At 44.8% G+C, this 14482-nt stretch overlaps 1 protein-coding gene and 1 pseudogene across 1 annotated transcript; both read left to right on the top strand.

Moving 5' to 3' along the window:
* Positions 1-1504: 1504 nt before the first annotated feature.
* Positions 1505-3186, top strand: MTRNR2L4 (MT-RNR2 like 4). The gene has a single exon (XM_023225755.2). It carries the CDS (start codon positions 2253-2255, stop codon positions 2337-2339), a length of 87 nt encoding a protein of 28 aa, XP_023081523.1. The 5' UTR covers positions 1505-2252; the 3' UTR covers positions 2340-3186.
* Positions 3187-10117: 6931 nt separating this feature from the next.
* LOC111551690 lies at positions 10118-10825 on the top strand (annotated as a pseudogene).
* Positions 10826-14482: the final 3657 nt, after the last annotated feature.

Genomic DNA, 14482 nt, shown 5'->3' with positions numbered 1-14482 from the left:
GCAAACCAAAACCCCAATGAGATACCATCCCACAGCAGTCAGAATGGCTACTACTAAAATGTCAAAAAGTAACAGATGTCTGGGTCAGTTGCAGAGAAAAGGGAATGCTTATACACTGCTGGTGGGAATGTAAATCACTTCAGCCACCGTGGAAAGCAGTTTGGAAATTTCTCAAAGAACTCAGAGCTACCATTCGACCCAGCAATCCCATTACTGGGCATATAGCCAAAGGAATAATCATCCTACCAAAAAGACACAGGCACACATATGCTCACTGCAGCGCTATTCACGATAGCAAAATCATGGAATCAATCTAGATGCCCATCAATGGTGACGCAGATAGAGAAAATGTGGTACATATACACCATGGGATACTACACAGCCATAAAAAAGAATTAAATCATGTCCTTCGCAGCAACATGGATGGAGCTGGAGGCCATTATTTTAAGCGAATTAACACTGGAAGAGAAAACCAAATACCACAAGTTCTCGCTTGTAACTGGGAGCTTACAAATACACATGGGAACAACAGAGGGGGGCCTACTAGAGGGTAGAGAGTGGGAGGAGGGTGAGGACTGGAAAACTACCTATTGGGTACTATGCTCATGACCTGGGTGACAAAATAATCTGTATACCAAACCCCCTCGACATGGAATTTGCCTGTGTAACAAACCTGCACATTTACCCCCGAACCTAAAATAAAAGCTGGAAAGAGGAAAAAATAAATAAAAGAGTGGTCAAGGCCTCAGCACCATAGGGACATAGAGCACATCAGGGTCCTGGTGGCTTAGGGCAGTGCAGGAAGGTCTGTGGCCCCTCCCACCCCAGATCGACAGCTCTGTCACACCGTGCAGCATAGTATCCAACCCCACTTTAGCCCCTCTTCTCGTTTTTTTTTTTTTTTTTTTTGAGACAGAGTCTCACTCTGTTGCCCAGGCTAGAGTACAATGGCGTGATCTCGGCTCACTGCAACCTCCGCCTCCCGGGTTCAAGCCATTCTCCTGCCTCAGCCTCCTGAGTAGCTGGGATTACAGGCACGTGCCACCACACCCAGCTAATTTTTGTATTTTCAATAGAGACGGGGTTTCACCATGTTGGTCTCAAACTCCTGACCTCGTGATCCGCCCGCTTGGGCCTCCCAAAGTGCTGGGATTACAGGAGTGAGTCACCGTGCCCGGCCTTCAGTCATCTCTTGGGCAGAAAGCCAGTTGTATTGATCTGTTTGGGGGAGAGGTGTGACTCAGACACTGAGGACTTATCTAAAGCACCCACACCTTGCTAGGCATTGCAATCCCTCCACCACAGAGCAGGCCTTTCAGGAACCAGGACATTCTCACTCAGAGCACGACCAGGTGAACATAACTTGCAGAGGAGAAAGGATGCATTTTACAGGAGACAAACCTCCCATCCTTAATATTGTCCCTCTTTGGAACAGCTCTTTAGACCCTAGGAAATAACTTTCCTCCAGAGTAAAAAATATTACCACCAGAGTTGGCCCAAAAGCAGTCACCAATTAGGAAAGCATTTAAGGCCAGGCACGGTGGCTCACGCCTGTAATCCCAGCACTTTGGGAGGCCGAGGTGGGCAGATCACCTGAGGTCGGGAGATTGAGACCAGCCTGACCGACATGGAGAAACTCCATCTCTACTAAAAATACAAAATTAGCCGGCTGTGGTGGTGCATGTCTGTGATCCCAGCTACTCGAGAGGTTGAGGCAGGAGAATCACTTGAACCCAGGAGGCGGAGGTTGCAGTGAGCCAAGATTGTGCCATTGCACTCCAGCCTGGGCAACAAAAGCGAAACTCCATCTCAAAACAAAGAAAGAAGAAAAAAAGAAAGCTTTAAAGCTCAACATCAATTATTTTAAATCCTAATCACTCTATTGAACTCCTAACATTACATTATTACTTAATAGAAGCAATAATGTTAATATAAGTAACATGAAGATATTCTCCATTGTATAGCTTACATCAAACCAGAATAATCCACTGACAGTTAACAGCCTAATATTAACAAATAATAAATACCCTATTATTTATACTATTAATCCAACACAGGTATGCTCTAAGGAAAGTTTACAAAAAGTATAAGGAACTCGGGAAATCTTACCCCACCTGTTTACCAAAAACATCACCTCTAGCATTACCAGTATTAGAGGCACTGCTGCCCAGTGACATATGTTCAACAGCTGCGGTATCCTGACAGTGCAAAGGTGGCATAATCACTTATTCCCTAAATAGGGTCTTGTATGAATGGCCACACGAGGGTTCAGCTGTCTCTTACTTTCAATCAGTGAAACTGATCTATCTGTGAAGAGACAGTATAAACAAATAAGATGAGAAGACCCTATGGAGATTTCATTCATTAATGCAAATAGAAACTAAAAGAAAACCTACAGGCCCTAGCCTACTATCTCTGCATTACAAATTTTGGTTGAGGTGCCAGGCACAGTGGTTCATGCCTGTAATCCCAGCACTTCGGGAGGCTGAGGCGGGCAGATCACGAGGTCAGGAGATGGAGACCATCCTGGCCAACATGCTGAAACCCTGTCTCTACTAAAAATACAAAAATTAGCTGGGTGTAGTGGTATGTGCCTGTAATCCCAGCTACTCAGGAGGCTAAGGCAGGAGAATGGCTTGAACACGGGAGGCAGAGACAGCAGTGAGCCAAGATCGCGCCACTGTACTCCAGCCTGGCGACAGAGTCACCCTCTGTCTTAAAAAAATGAAAAAATAAATAAACAATAAAAAATAAAAAATATTTAAAATGTGGTTGCGGTGACCCCGGAGCATAATTCAACCTCCAAACAACCTAAACTAAGACCGCATTAGTCTAAGCGAGTTAGCACACATTGACCCAATAATTTGATCAACGGAATAAGTTACTCTAGGGATAACAATGCAATCCTATTCTAGAGTCCATATCAACAATAGGGTTTACAGCTTCGATGCTGGATCAGGACATCCTAACGGTGTAGCCACTAATAAAGGTTCGTTTGTTCAGTGATTAAAGTCCTGTGTGATCTCAGTTCAGATCAGAGTAATCCAGGTCGGTTTCTATCTATTTAACATTTCTCCTTAGTACAAAAGGACAAGAGAAACAGGGCCCACTCCACAAAGCATGCTTGCCCCCATAAATGATGCTGTCTCAATCTAACAAATCATCACACACCCTACCCAAGAACAGCGTTTAAGATGGCAGAACCCAGCAATTGCATAAAACTTAAAACTTTAAAATCAGAGGTTCAACTCCTTTTCTTAATAATATGCCTATAATCAATCCTCTCCTACTTATTATTACCACTTTAATCACTATAGCATTCCTTATACCCATTGAATGAAAAATCTTAGGCTACATACAATTACGCAAAGGACCTAACACTGTAGGTCCCTACGGACTGCTTCAACCATTCGCCGATGCAATAAAACTTTTCATCAAAGAACCCTTATGTCCCTCAATGTCTACTATTACCCTTTATGCTACTGCTCCAACCCTAGCCGTTCTGATCGCTCTCCTCTTGTGAACTCCCCTCCGCATACCAGATGCTCTAATTTTAATATAGGCCTCCTATTTATACCAGCCACATCAAGCTTAGCCGTCTATCCTATGATCAGGATGGGCATCTAATTCAAATTATGCACTAATCATCACATTACAAGCTGTAGCCCAGACAATTTCATATGAAGTCACTCTAGCCATTGTCCTTTTATCAGTTCTACTAATAAGTGGCTCATTTAACTTACATGCACTTATCATCACAACGCAAGAATTCCTCTCACTGCTTCTACCATCATAACCCCTAGCCATAATATGATTTATCTCCACACTAGCAGAAACTAACCGAGCCCCTTTTGAACTAACAGAAGGAGAATCAGAGTCAGTTTCAGGCTTAAACATCGAATATGCTGCAGGTTTATTTGCCCACTTCTTATAGCAGAATATATGAATATTATCATAATAAATAACTACTACCATTTTTCGAGGAGCACTACACACTGTATAGTCACCAGAACTCTATACCACAAATTTCGTTACCAAAACCATTCTTTAACCACCCTGTTTTTATGAACTCGAACAGCATACCTCCGATTCCACTACGACCAACTTATATATCTTCTATGAAAAAATGTCCTACCGCTTACACTAGCACTCTGCATATGATGTATCACAATGCCTATTCTAATTTCCAGCATCCCACCCCAAATATAGGAGATATGTCTGACAAAAGAATTACTTTGATAGAGTAAACAATAAAGGTTTAAATCCTCTGATTTCTAGAACTAAGGAATCGAACCTACCCCTGAGAATCCAAAATTCTCTGTGCTACCCATTACACCAAGTCCTAAAGTAAGGTTGGCTAAATAAGCTATCGGGCCCATACCCCAAAAATGTTAGTTATACCCTTCCTGTACTAATTCACCCATTAGCTCAACTTATTATTTCCCTTACTATTTTCACAGGAACTCTTATCACAATGCTAGGCTCACATTGATTTCTCATCTGAACAGGCCTAGAAATGAACATACTAGCTCTTATCCCAATCTTAATTAAAAAAAAAAATCCAGTCAGGCACGGTGGCTCACACCTGTAATCCCAGCACTTTGGGAGGCCAAGGTGCATGGATGATGAGGTCAAGAGATCGAGACCATCCTGGTCAACATGGTGAAACGTCTCTATTAAAAATACAAAAATTAGTTGGGAGTGGTGGCACGGGACCATCCTCCCAGCTACTCAGGAGGCTGAGGCAGGAGAATCGCTTGAACCTGGGAGGCAGAGATTGCAGTGAGCCAAAATTGAGCCACTGCACTCCAGCCTGAGGACAGCGCAAGACTCTGTCTCAAAAAAAAAAAATTACAGTCTAATGCTTACTCAGCCATTTTACCCTTTTCCCACTTACATTCACTAATCGTTGATTGTTTTCAACTAACTACAAAGACATTAGAACACTATATTTACTATTCCGCGCATAAGCAGGAATAGTGGGCACCGCCGTAAGCCTTCTAATTTGAGCAGAATTAGGCCAACCAGGAACTCTGCCAGGAGATGATCAGATTTACAATGTTACTGTTATCGCCCATGCATTAATCATAATTTTCTTTATGGTCATAAAAGTCATATGTGGGGGTTTCTGCAACTGGTTAGTCCCTCTGATTGGTGCACCTGATACGGCATTCGCCCAGATAAATAATATGAGCTTCTGACTTCTCCCCCGATCTTTTCTACTCCTACTTGCATCTTCAGTAGTAGAAGCTGGCGCTGGAACTGGCTGTTGTTTTTAGCAGGAAACCTAGCAGGAGCCTCCGTGGATCTAACCATCTTCTCACTCTACTTGGCAGGTGTTTCTTCTATTTTAGCGGCTATTAGCTTTATGACAGTTATTAACATAAAACCCCCAGCCTTGTCCCAATATCAAACGCCCCTTTTCATATGATCAGTCCTCATTATGGCAGTCCTTCTCCTCCTTTCTCTCCCAGTCCTAGCTGCCAGCATTACCATACTATTAACTGACCATAACCTCAATACTACTTTTTTTGACCCTGCTGGCAGGGGCGACCCTATCTTGTATCAACATTTCTTCTGATTCTTTGGTCATCCTGAAGTCTATATCCTTATCCTACCAGGCTTCGGGATAATCTCTCATATCGTAACATATTACTCTGGAAAAAAGGAACCATTTGGGTATATGGGCATAGCATGAGCCATAATATCAATTGGCTTCTTAGGATTTATCGTATGGCCTCACCATATATTTACAGTAGGAATGGACGTAGACACACGAGCATACTTCACCTCCATCACTATAATTATTGCTATCCCTACTGGAGTCAAGGTCTTTAGCTGATTAGCTACACTGCACAGCAGTAGTATCAAATGATCTCCCACAATATTCTGAGCCCCTAGGATTCATTTTCCTATTAACAGTAAGAGGTTTAACTGGCATTATACTAGCTAATTCATCATTAGACATTATTTTACAAGATATATATTCTGTTGTAGCCCATTCCCACTATATTCTATCAATAGGAGCAGTATTTGCCATCATAGAAGGCGCTGTCCACTGATTTCCCCTATTTTCAGGTTATATACCTAATCAGACCTATGCTAAAATCCACTTCATCATTATATTTATAGGTGTTAATTTAACCTTTTTCCCACAGCACTTCCTTGGCCTATCAGTGTGCCTCGACATTACTCCGATTAACCCAATGCATACACCACATTAAATGTTATCTAATAAGTAGGCTCATCGATATCATTAACAGCAGTCATACTAATAATTTTCATAATCTGAGAAGCCTTTGCTTCAGAACGAAAAGTTCTAACAATTGAACAAGCATCTACTAATTTAGACTGACTTTACGGCTGTCCACCACCTTACCACACATTCGAAGAGCCAATCGACGTGACAACCTAGAAGAAAAAGGAATCGAACCTCCAGAAACTGATTTCAAGTCAATCCCATAACCTGTATGACTTTCTCGATAGTAGTAAAATCATCACATAACTTGGTCAAAGTTAGGATATAGGATAAACCCTGTATGTCTTAACGGCTCACCCAGTTCAGTTAGGCCTTCAAGAACTGCTCACTTTCTATGACGACACTCTTATAATTATTGTCCTAATTCAGTTGCTGCAACTCTGAATAATCACCTCCTGCTAGTTCTGATAAAAACTCTACTCTGGAAACAAAGAGGTCAGTGTGAGTTCGTTTCTACTTCACTTTCTTAACCCTAGCAAAGAAGGTACAGATTTCTCATCCCATTCAATTCAGCTGTGCATATGGAACACCATGTTAACTAGTGGAAATAACACAGACTTTATACTTCAGGTGAATCTGGATTGAGTCCAAGCTCAACTCCCTACTAAGTGATTTGGGTCAAATTATTCAACTCCTATGATCCGCTTTTCATCATCTGAGGATAATAACAGCCACCTTGCAGGGATGGGCGCGGTGCACACCTGTAATCCCAGCACTTTGGAAGGCCGAAGGGGGGGGGGGGAGGGTGATCACTTGAGGTCAGGAGTTCGAGACCAGCCTCCAGCCTGGCCAACATGGTGAAACTCCCCTCTCTACTAAAAATACAAAAAAGATTAAAAGATTAGCAGGGCGTGGTGGCGGGTGCCTATAATCACAGGGAGAATGAGGCAGGAGAATAGCTTGAACCCGGGAAGCCGAGGTTGCAGTGAGCCGAGATTGCACCACTGTAGTTCAGCCTGGGGGACAGAGAGAGACTCCCTCTCAAAAAAATAAATAATAAATAAATACCCACCTTGCAGGATACAGGAAAAGAGTAGAGATATTATTAGTAAAGTATCCAGGCCAGTGCTTGGCACTCAGAAGGAAGTAAATAAATGGTATGTGGTGGTAGTAAGACAAACTCCATCTTGCAGGAACTTCATAGCATATATTACTACTTGACATGTAAGTTTTAATGTCTGTCAACTCCCCCGCCCAAGAATGTAAGGTTTTTCAGCTCAATGCTGAATCCTAGCATCTTGAATAGTGTTTGGTGCTAAATAGATATCTGGCAAATGAATGAAGGGGTGAAAAAATAACAGGAAGACTGGGCTCATCAGACCTGATTAACCAACTCCGCATCAAATACTTAAGCATTATTAAGAACACAAAATGAGGCCGGGCGCAGTGGCCTACGCCTGTAATCCCAGCACTTTGGGAGGCCGAGGCGGGCCGATCACGAGGTCAGAAGATCGAGACCATCATGGCTAACACAGTGCAACACCGTCTCTACTAAAAATATAAAAAAAATTAGGCGGGCATGGTGGCGGACACCTGTAGTCCCAGTTACTCCAGGGGCTGAGGCGGGAGAATGGCGTGAACCTGGGATGCGGAGCTTGCCGTGAGCCGAGATTGCGAGCCACTGCACTCCAGCCTGGGCGACAGAGCGAGATACAGTCTCAAAAAAAAAAAAAAGAGAGAGAGACAAAACTCAATACGGTCTCCGGCTCAGATGTCTCCAACATCTGCTCTCTCCATTTCCGCTGTCATTCTAGGGTAGGGTTTAGAACCTCAGCACACTGACATTTTGAGCCAGATCGTTTTTTGAGTTCTTGGGGGTGGGGAGTGGGATAGGAACCCTGTGAACCTTGTAGAATGTTTAGCTGCATCCCTGGTGTCCACCCACTAGATGTCAGTAGCACCACTCGGTAGTGACAACAAAATTGTCTCCAGACAGTATCAATTGTGCTCTGGGAGGGGGGCGCTGGTTGAGAACCCCTGGTCTAGGGACATATTAGTGCCTTTGCTCACCAAAATTTTCCCTTCTGAAGTCGCCAAGACGTAATTCATCCTTTCCATAGATAATAAACACGAGAGACAGCTGGTCTCTACCCCGCCTAACCAGGGAAGGGCCCCTGAGCCTAGGTATCGGAAATGTCGAAGAAAAATTTCATGTCCTCAAGGAGTGCACCATCAACGACAAAAACCCCAGGATGAGGACTGATGACACCACTACCCCCATCTTCTTGAAGCATCCTGATCCTCTGAACTCTCCGGTCCTGTCTGTAACGTTTCTCAGGGTACTCCATCTTAACTCACCTAACGCTGTAATTTGTTTCTGGTGGGTTTATCCACTCCAACAGTTTAGGGTCTCGCTGAGGGTAAACAGCGTTTCTGTGCTGTCTTCGTGTCCCCACCGCTCAGCACAAGGCCGCAGTCGAGCTTTAAGAAACGAGTGTTTTCTTAGCGTGAAGAGCAAGAGTCACCGAGCCCTTCAAAGGAGGCCTCACTGGGGAACCCGAAGGGACGGAACCTCCGAAGGGCAACAAGACAGGCACTCCGGGCAGCCTCGTGCTCCACGCGTCCCCAGAGGGCCCAGTTCACTCTGCATCACGCAGCCAATCCGAGATTTTGCGTCCAGGAACCCAGAGTGCAATCTGACAGCCTCAGGACACAGAGCGGAGCCGCAACCCTTAAGCCCCACCTCACCAGAAAAGGCCCTCAGGGGCGCGACGCGCCTACCACGCCAACTTCTCTACTGCGTCATGCCGGAAGCCGTTGAAGAGCACGCCGGAAGCTGTTGCGGGGCACGCCGGGAACCGCAAGAGGGCAAGACGCATGCGCAGTAGCTAAGCCTGAAAAGAAAGGAGCGAGTCTTGCCAAGTGTGGCACAAAAGGACCGCCCTCTCTGCATGGTTTCCGCCCTTCACTAATTGACAGCAATTCCATCAATGAAACCCGCCTTACGTCATATGCTGGGACCAATCACAATGCCTGAGAACCCAGGGCCCGGATCCAGCTGGGTACCCTTCCTGTTTTACGGTTAGGTGAGAACAGCCGTGATAGAAAACGTGGCGCTTGCTGCGTGCCATGCGTGATTGTAAACATTTATATAACTCATACTTACAGCAACCCTACTAAGTCAATTATATTACCATTTTCATCTTCCAGACGAGGAAGCCAAAATAGTTTAAGTGACTTTCTGTAAGGACTAGAACTTTTTTTTTTTTTTTTTGAGACGGAGTCTCCCTCTGTTGCCCAAGCTGGAGTGCAGTGGCGCGATCTGGGCTGCACTCCAGCCTGGGCGACGGAGCGAGACTCCATCTCAAAAAAAAAAATTTTTTTAGGCCGGGCTCGGTGGCTCAAGCCTGTAATCCCAGCACTTTGGGAGGCCGAGACGGGCGGATCACGAGGTCAGGAGATCGAGACCATCCTGGCTAACATGGTGAAACCCCGTCTCTACTAAAAAGTACAAAAAACTAGCCGGGCGAGGTGGCGGCGCCTGTAATCCCAGCTACTCCGGAGGCTGAGGCAGGAGAATGGCGTGAACCCGGGAGGCGGAGCTTGCAGTGAGCCGAGATCGCGCCACTGCACTCCAGCCTCCTGGGCGACAGAGCGAGACTCCGTCTCAAAAAAAAAAAAATTCCTAACTCTTTTGTGTAACGAGCTGTTGTTCCTATGATACTAAATTTTTAAGGAATTTTTCTAATGTTACAAATATTTAATTTTGTCTTTGTGAACAGTAAAGATCCTTTACTTTTTGTTTCAAATGCTTTGAAATCATTCAGTTGATTGTACAAATCACGGACAAATGCTTAGTGTGAAAATTATGTTGGAAGTATATCTATTGGTTTTAAAAATTCAACAGTAAGGATCAGTAGCTGCAACACCAGAAAGATGGCGGAGCAAGAGCAAAGAAAAATCCCTTTGGTTCCAGAAAATCTCCTGAAAAATAGGAAGACTTAAAGAAGGAGCAGTGGAAAGGAAAAGGGTTCAGGTTTAAGCGACTGGAATCATTCCTACATGATTCCAGAAATGTGACAAGGTGTGTCTCACATGACTAAAGTGAAACCTCGTGCCTTGGAATTGCCAGAAAAACATTCCTTGACCTTTGTTGTAGGCATCAAAAGGATTAATGGCGTGAACTTACTGGTGCAGAGAACCATTGCAAAACTTCGCCTAAAGAAAATTTTTAGTGGTGTCTTTGTAAAAGTCACCCCCCAGAACCTAAAAATGCTGTGTTTAGTGGACACTTATGTGATCTGGGGATTTCCAAATCTGAAGTCTTTCTGGAAATTCATTCCAAAACATGGACAAGCCAAGGTCAAGAATAAGACCATCCCTCTGACAGACAACACAGTGATTGAGGAGCACCTGGGGAAGTTTGGTGTCATTTGCTTGGAAGACCTCATTCATGAAATTGCCTTCCCAGGGAAGCATTTCCAGGAGATCTCACGGTTCTTGTGCCCTTTCCACCTCTCAGTGGCCCATCATGCTACCAAAAATACAGTGGGCTTCCTCAAGGAGATGGGCACACCTGGTTATTGGGGTGAATGCATCAATCAGCTCATCTGCCAGCTGAACTAGACCCAGGTGCCAAACTACAGTAAAAAAAAATTTTGTTTTGAGACGGAGTTTTGCTCTCGTTTCCCAGGCTGGAGTGCAATGGCACGATCTCAGCTCACCACAACCTCCGCCTCCCAGGTTCAAGCAATTCTTCTGCTTCAGTCTCCCGAGGAGCTGGCATTACAGGCATGCACCACCACGCCCAACTAATTTTGTATTTTTAGTAGAGACGGGGTTTCTCCATGTTGAGGCTGGTCTCAAACTCCTGACCTCAGGTGATCTGCCCACCTCGGCCTCCCAAAGTGCTGGGATTACAGGCGTGAGCCACCACGCCTGGCCAAAACTGCAGTAAATTTGTATCAATGAAGTGGAAGCATGTGTATTTGTTTGTTTTTGAGATTCTTTATCAAGTATCTTCAGAGATTATTTCCTGCTTTATCTTCAAAAACTGGAAAGGAAGGGTTAAAGAAAAGACAGTAGCTTATGTTCATGGCAAGTACCTCTCATCGCAGTCCAGTTCCAAGGAAAAATTCCAGCGTTTTCTACATTGGCTGCCGCCTTGTCTGCTGAAGGAGTCCTGCTTTGTTGCATCTTCTATCCTAGGGTTTAATGTTGGTAAATGAGTAACTCTGGCATTTGTAAAGGCTCCCTAAGACTCCTGGAGCAGTCGACCAACCCCGGGGACATAACTGCATCTGCAGATTCCTGGGGACTTGTTTTGAAAAAGACTTGAAATACACATAGGAAGAAAGGCCCAAAAATAAGTGTTAACTTGTCAAAAAAAAAAAAAAAAATTCAACAGTAAGCTTTCTTGGTTTTTCCTAAAAGGTGCATCGTATCCAAACACTGTAAAGCTTAATTTTTAATGTTAGCACTAAGATTGGTGCAACTCAAGATTCATTATCCGAACGGTGGCAGAAATGAAAAGTGATTCAGATAGTTTTCCTAAATCTGAAAATCTCAAATGCAGTGCAAGAGGTAGCTTGCTTAATTCCTTTCACAGGAGGGATTCGGACTAGAGGAACTGCTTTAGGCAAAGTACATGCATTATCAGATTTGGGTGAATTGTACAGGAGAAAAGTCTTACAGATGCTCGACTGAAGAAGGCATTTCAGTACAGCCCATCTACCATTGCCCAGTGGAGGATTAATACATGAAGGAATCCTAGGCACGTAGCAAATTTGGTTGATGTTTCAAACAGTGCCCTCGCCTTGGTCCCCAGTGAACCCACACAAGAAAGAAAAAGCGACAAGTGTAGAAAAGATTCAGAAACAAAAGTATGCTTTTTGTTTGGGTGGATTTCTACTGGGATGAACAGTAAAAACGTGAAGTATGGGCAAAACTTTGTTTCCCACTTGAGGGCACTTCAGAGAGTCTATACAGGAGAGAATTCAGTCCACAGAAAGAATGTGGGGAGAGTTTCAGCAAGTATTTACGCACTAGAAAACCTCTAAGAGAAGAGTAACAGGGCAGCCTTCATTATACATGACAGGGAGGAGTAACCAGGAAATGCAGGAGTAAATGCTTCAGTGGCATGACTCAACAAATATTTGGAAAATCCTTTATGAACTCCAATCTTTTGTTACCAATTGTCCATTTGGATAAAAGAGGCTACTGGGCATTCTTCCACAGACTCACCTGGGACATTCAACACTGTTCTTAGTTTCAAAAGTTAACAGAAACCCTAGGAGTTTTAGTTTTGAGATTTAGTTTGATTCTAAGCCCTCCTGTTCTTCCCCTCCATCTGAGATATCTGAGGTTGGGCATGGTGGCTCATGCCTGTAATCCCAGTACTTTGGGAGGCCAAGGCAGGAGGATCCCTTGAGCTTTGGAGTTCAAAATCAACCTGGGCAACACAGCAAGACCTCGTCCCTACTAAAAACAAAAAAATAATAACCCAGGTATGGTGGCACATGCCTGGAGTCCCAGATACTCAGGAGGCTGAGGTGGAGGATTGCTTGAGCCTGGGAGATTGAGGCTGTGGTGAGCCCAACCTGGGCAACAGGTGAGACCCTTGTCTCAAAAATAAAATGTATCTGAGGTTCTCAAGGTGAGCTCAAGGTTCCAGTCTGCTTAATGGCAGGGAGAACTCTAGGTCTGGGATGGTCCCAGCACTGTACTTAGACTAGTGCAGGGGAGAGGTCAGGAGACTAGACGGGGTCAATGATACAGTTCTCTGAAATAACTGTGAAGCCACGGTAAGGCTGCTATCTGAACATGCTAAAATAAAGCATCCTTCTTGTTTCCTGGAAATCATCTGCTGGTTTATGGAGGATAGATTTGTGACAACTTTAGTACTAATGTTTAAGGCTGAACCTAGGATTATGTGTTTCTCATATTTCATTTTTAAAGCAAGCCTCAATAGATTTTAATATCATAGTGTAAGTAATCTGTTCTCATATCTTCTGATATCATTTTAGTAATCCAGTCTCATCTCAAGCTACAGAAAACCCTTCTTCCACTCCCCACCCCACAAATTCCAAGGTTGTTATGAGACATCATGTTATGCGCAGCAGCTGAGTACTGGCTAAGCTATGACTTTCTCCCTGGAGGAGTCTCACTCCACAATTGGAACTGTCCTGCTCCTGCCTCCCTGCCCAAGTTTCTCCCCAGTTGTCTATCATCCCTTAGTCCAGGAAGACCAGACACCTTACTGTCTACACTGATCTGGGCAAATTTGCTTTTGCCCTGTATCTCATCTGTTTTCTTTCTTTTTTTTTTTTTTTTGAGACGGAGTCTCGCTCTGTCGCCCAGGCTGGAGTGCAGTGGCCGGATCTCAGCTCACTGCAAGCTCCGCCTCCCGGGTTCCCGCCATTCTCCTGCCTCAGCCTCCCGAGTAGCTGGGACCACAGGCGCCGCCACCTCGCCCGGCTAGTTTTTTGTATTTTTAGTAGAGACGGGGTTTCACGGTGTTAGCCAGGATGGTCTCGATTTCCTGACCTCGTGATCCACCCGTCTCGGCCTCCCAAAGTGCTGGGATTACAGGCTTGAGCCACCGCGCCCGGCCTCTCATCTGTTTTCTGAGGCACAACTCACTGAACATACGACAGAGGTAGTTAACAAACCATTCTTTGAAATCTGCACTCACATGAGGGAGGCAATCCCTACCCCCTACCCCCCAACACAGCCCATTCATCAATAGAAATGCCTGTTTTGTGCATGAGGCAACGTGCCGGGAGACAAAGAATAAGGGAAGTGGGCCAGATAGGGAAGGAGGGTTGTCTTGTCCCCTTGAACTGACCTCCCGTAAGATTTGACCCAGACAGCAATGTCTTTCTTCCCTATCATCTACAGTCTTGGGAGCTCCTACGTGGTCCCATTAGTGTTGCATCAGCTCAGTTTAGCATCCGTGGGAAGCCAGATCTCTTTTGAGGGTCAAAGGCTAGGTAGAATGAACATGGAAAGGTTCCAGAGCTCCAGCAGAACAGTCACTCCCCCAACTGCCCTTTTGTAAGTTCTATTAAGATAGGCCAGGTTGGCTGGGTGCGGTGGCTCACGCCTGTAATCCCAGCACTTTGGGAGGCCGAGGCGGGCAGATCACGAGGTCAGGAGATGGAGACCATCCTGGCTAACAGGGTGAAACCCCATCTCTATTAAAAATTAAAAAAATTAGCCAGGCGTGGTGGCGGGCACCTGTAGTCCCAGCTACTCGGGAGGCTGAGGCAGGAGAATGGTGTG

This window comes from Piliocolobus tephrosceles, chromosome 17, assembly GCF_002776525.5.
Source record: "Piliocolobus tephrosceles isolate RC106 chromosome 17, ASM277652v3, whole genome shotgun sequence".
Classification (NCBI taxonomy): Eukaryota; Metazoa; Chordata; class Mammalia; order Primates; family Cercopithecidae; genus Piliocolobus; species Piliocolobus tephrosceles.
The sequence above is the reverse complement of the archived record's forward strand: the minus strand, read 5'-3'. Positions and strand labels throughout refer to the sequence as shown.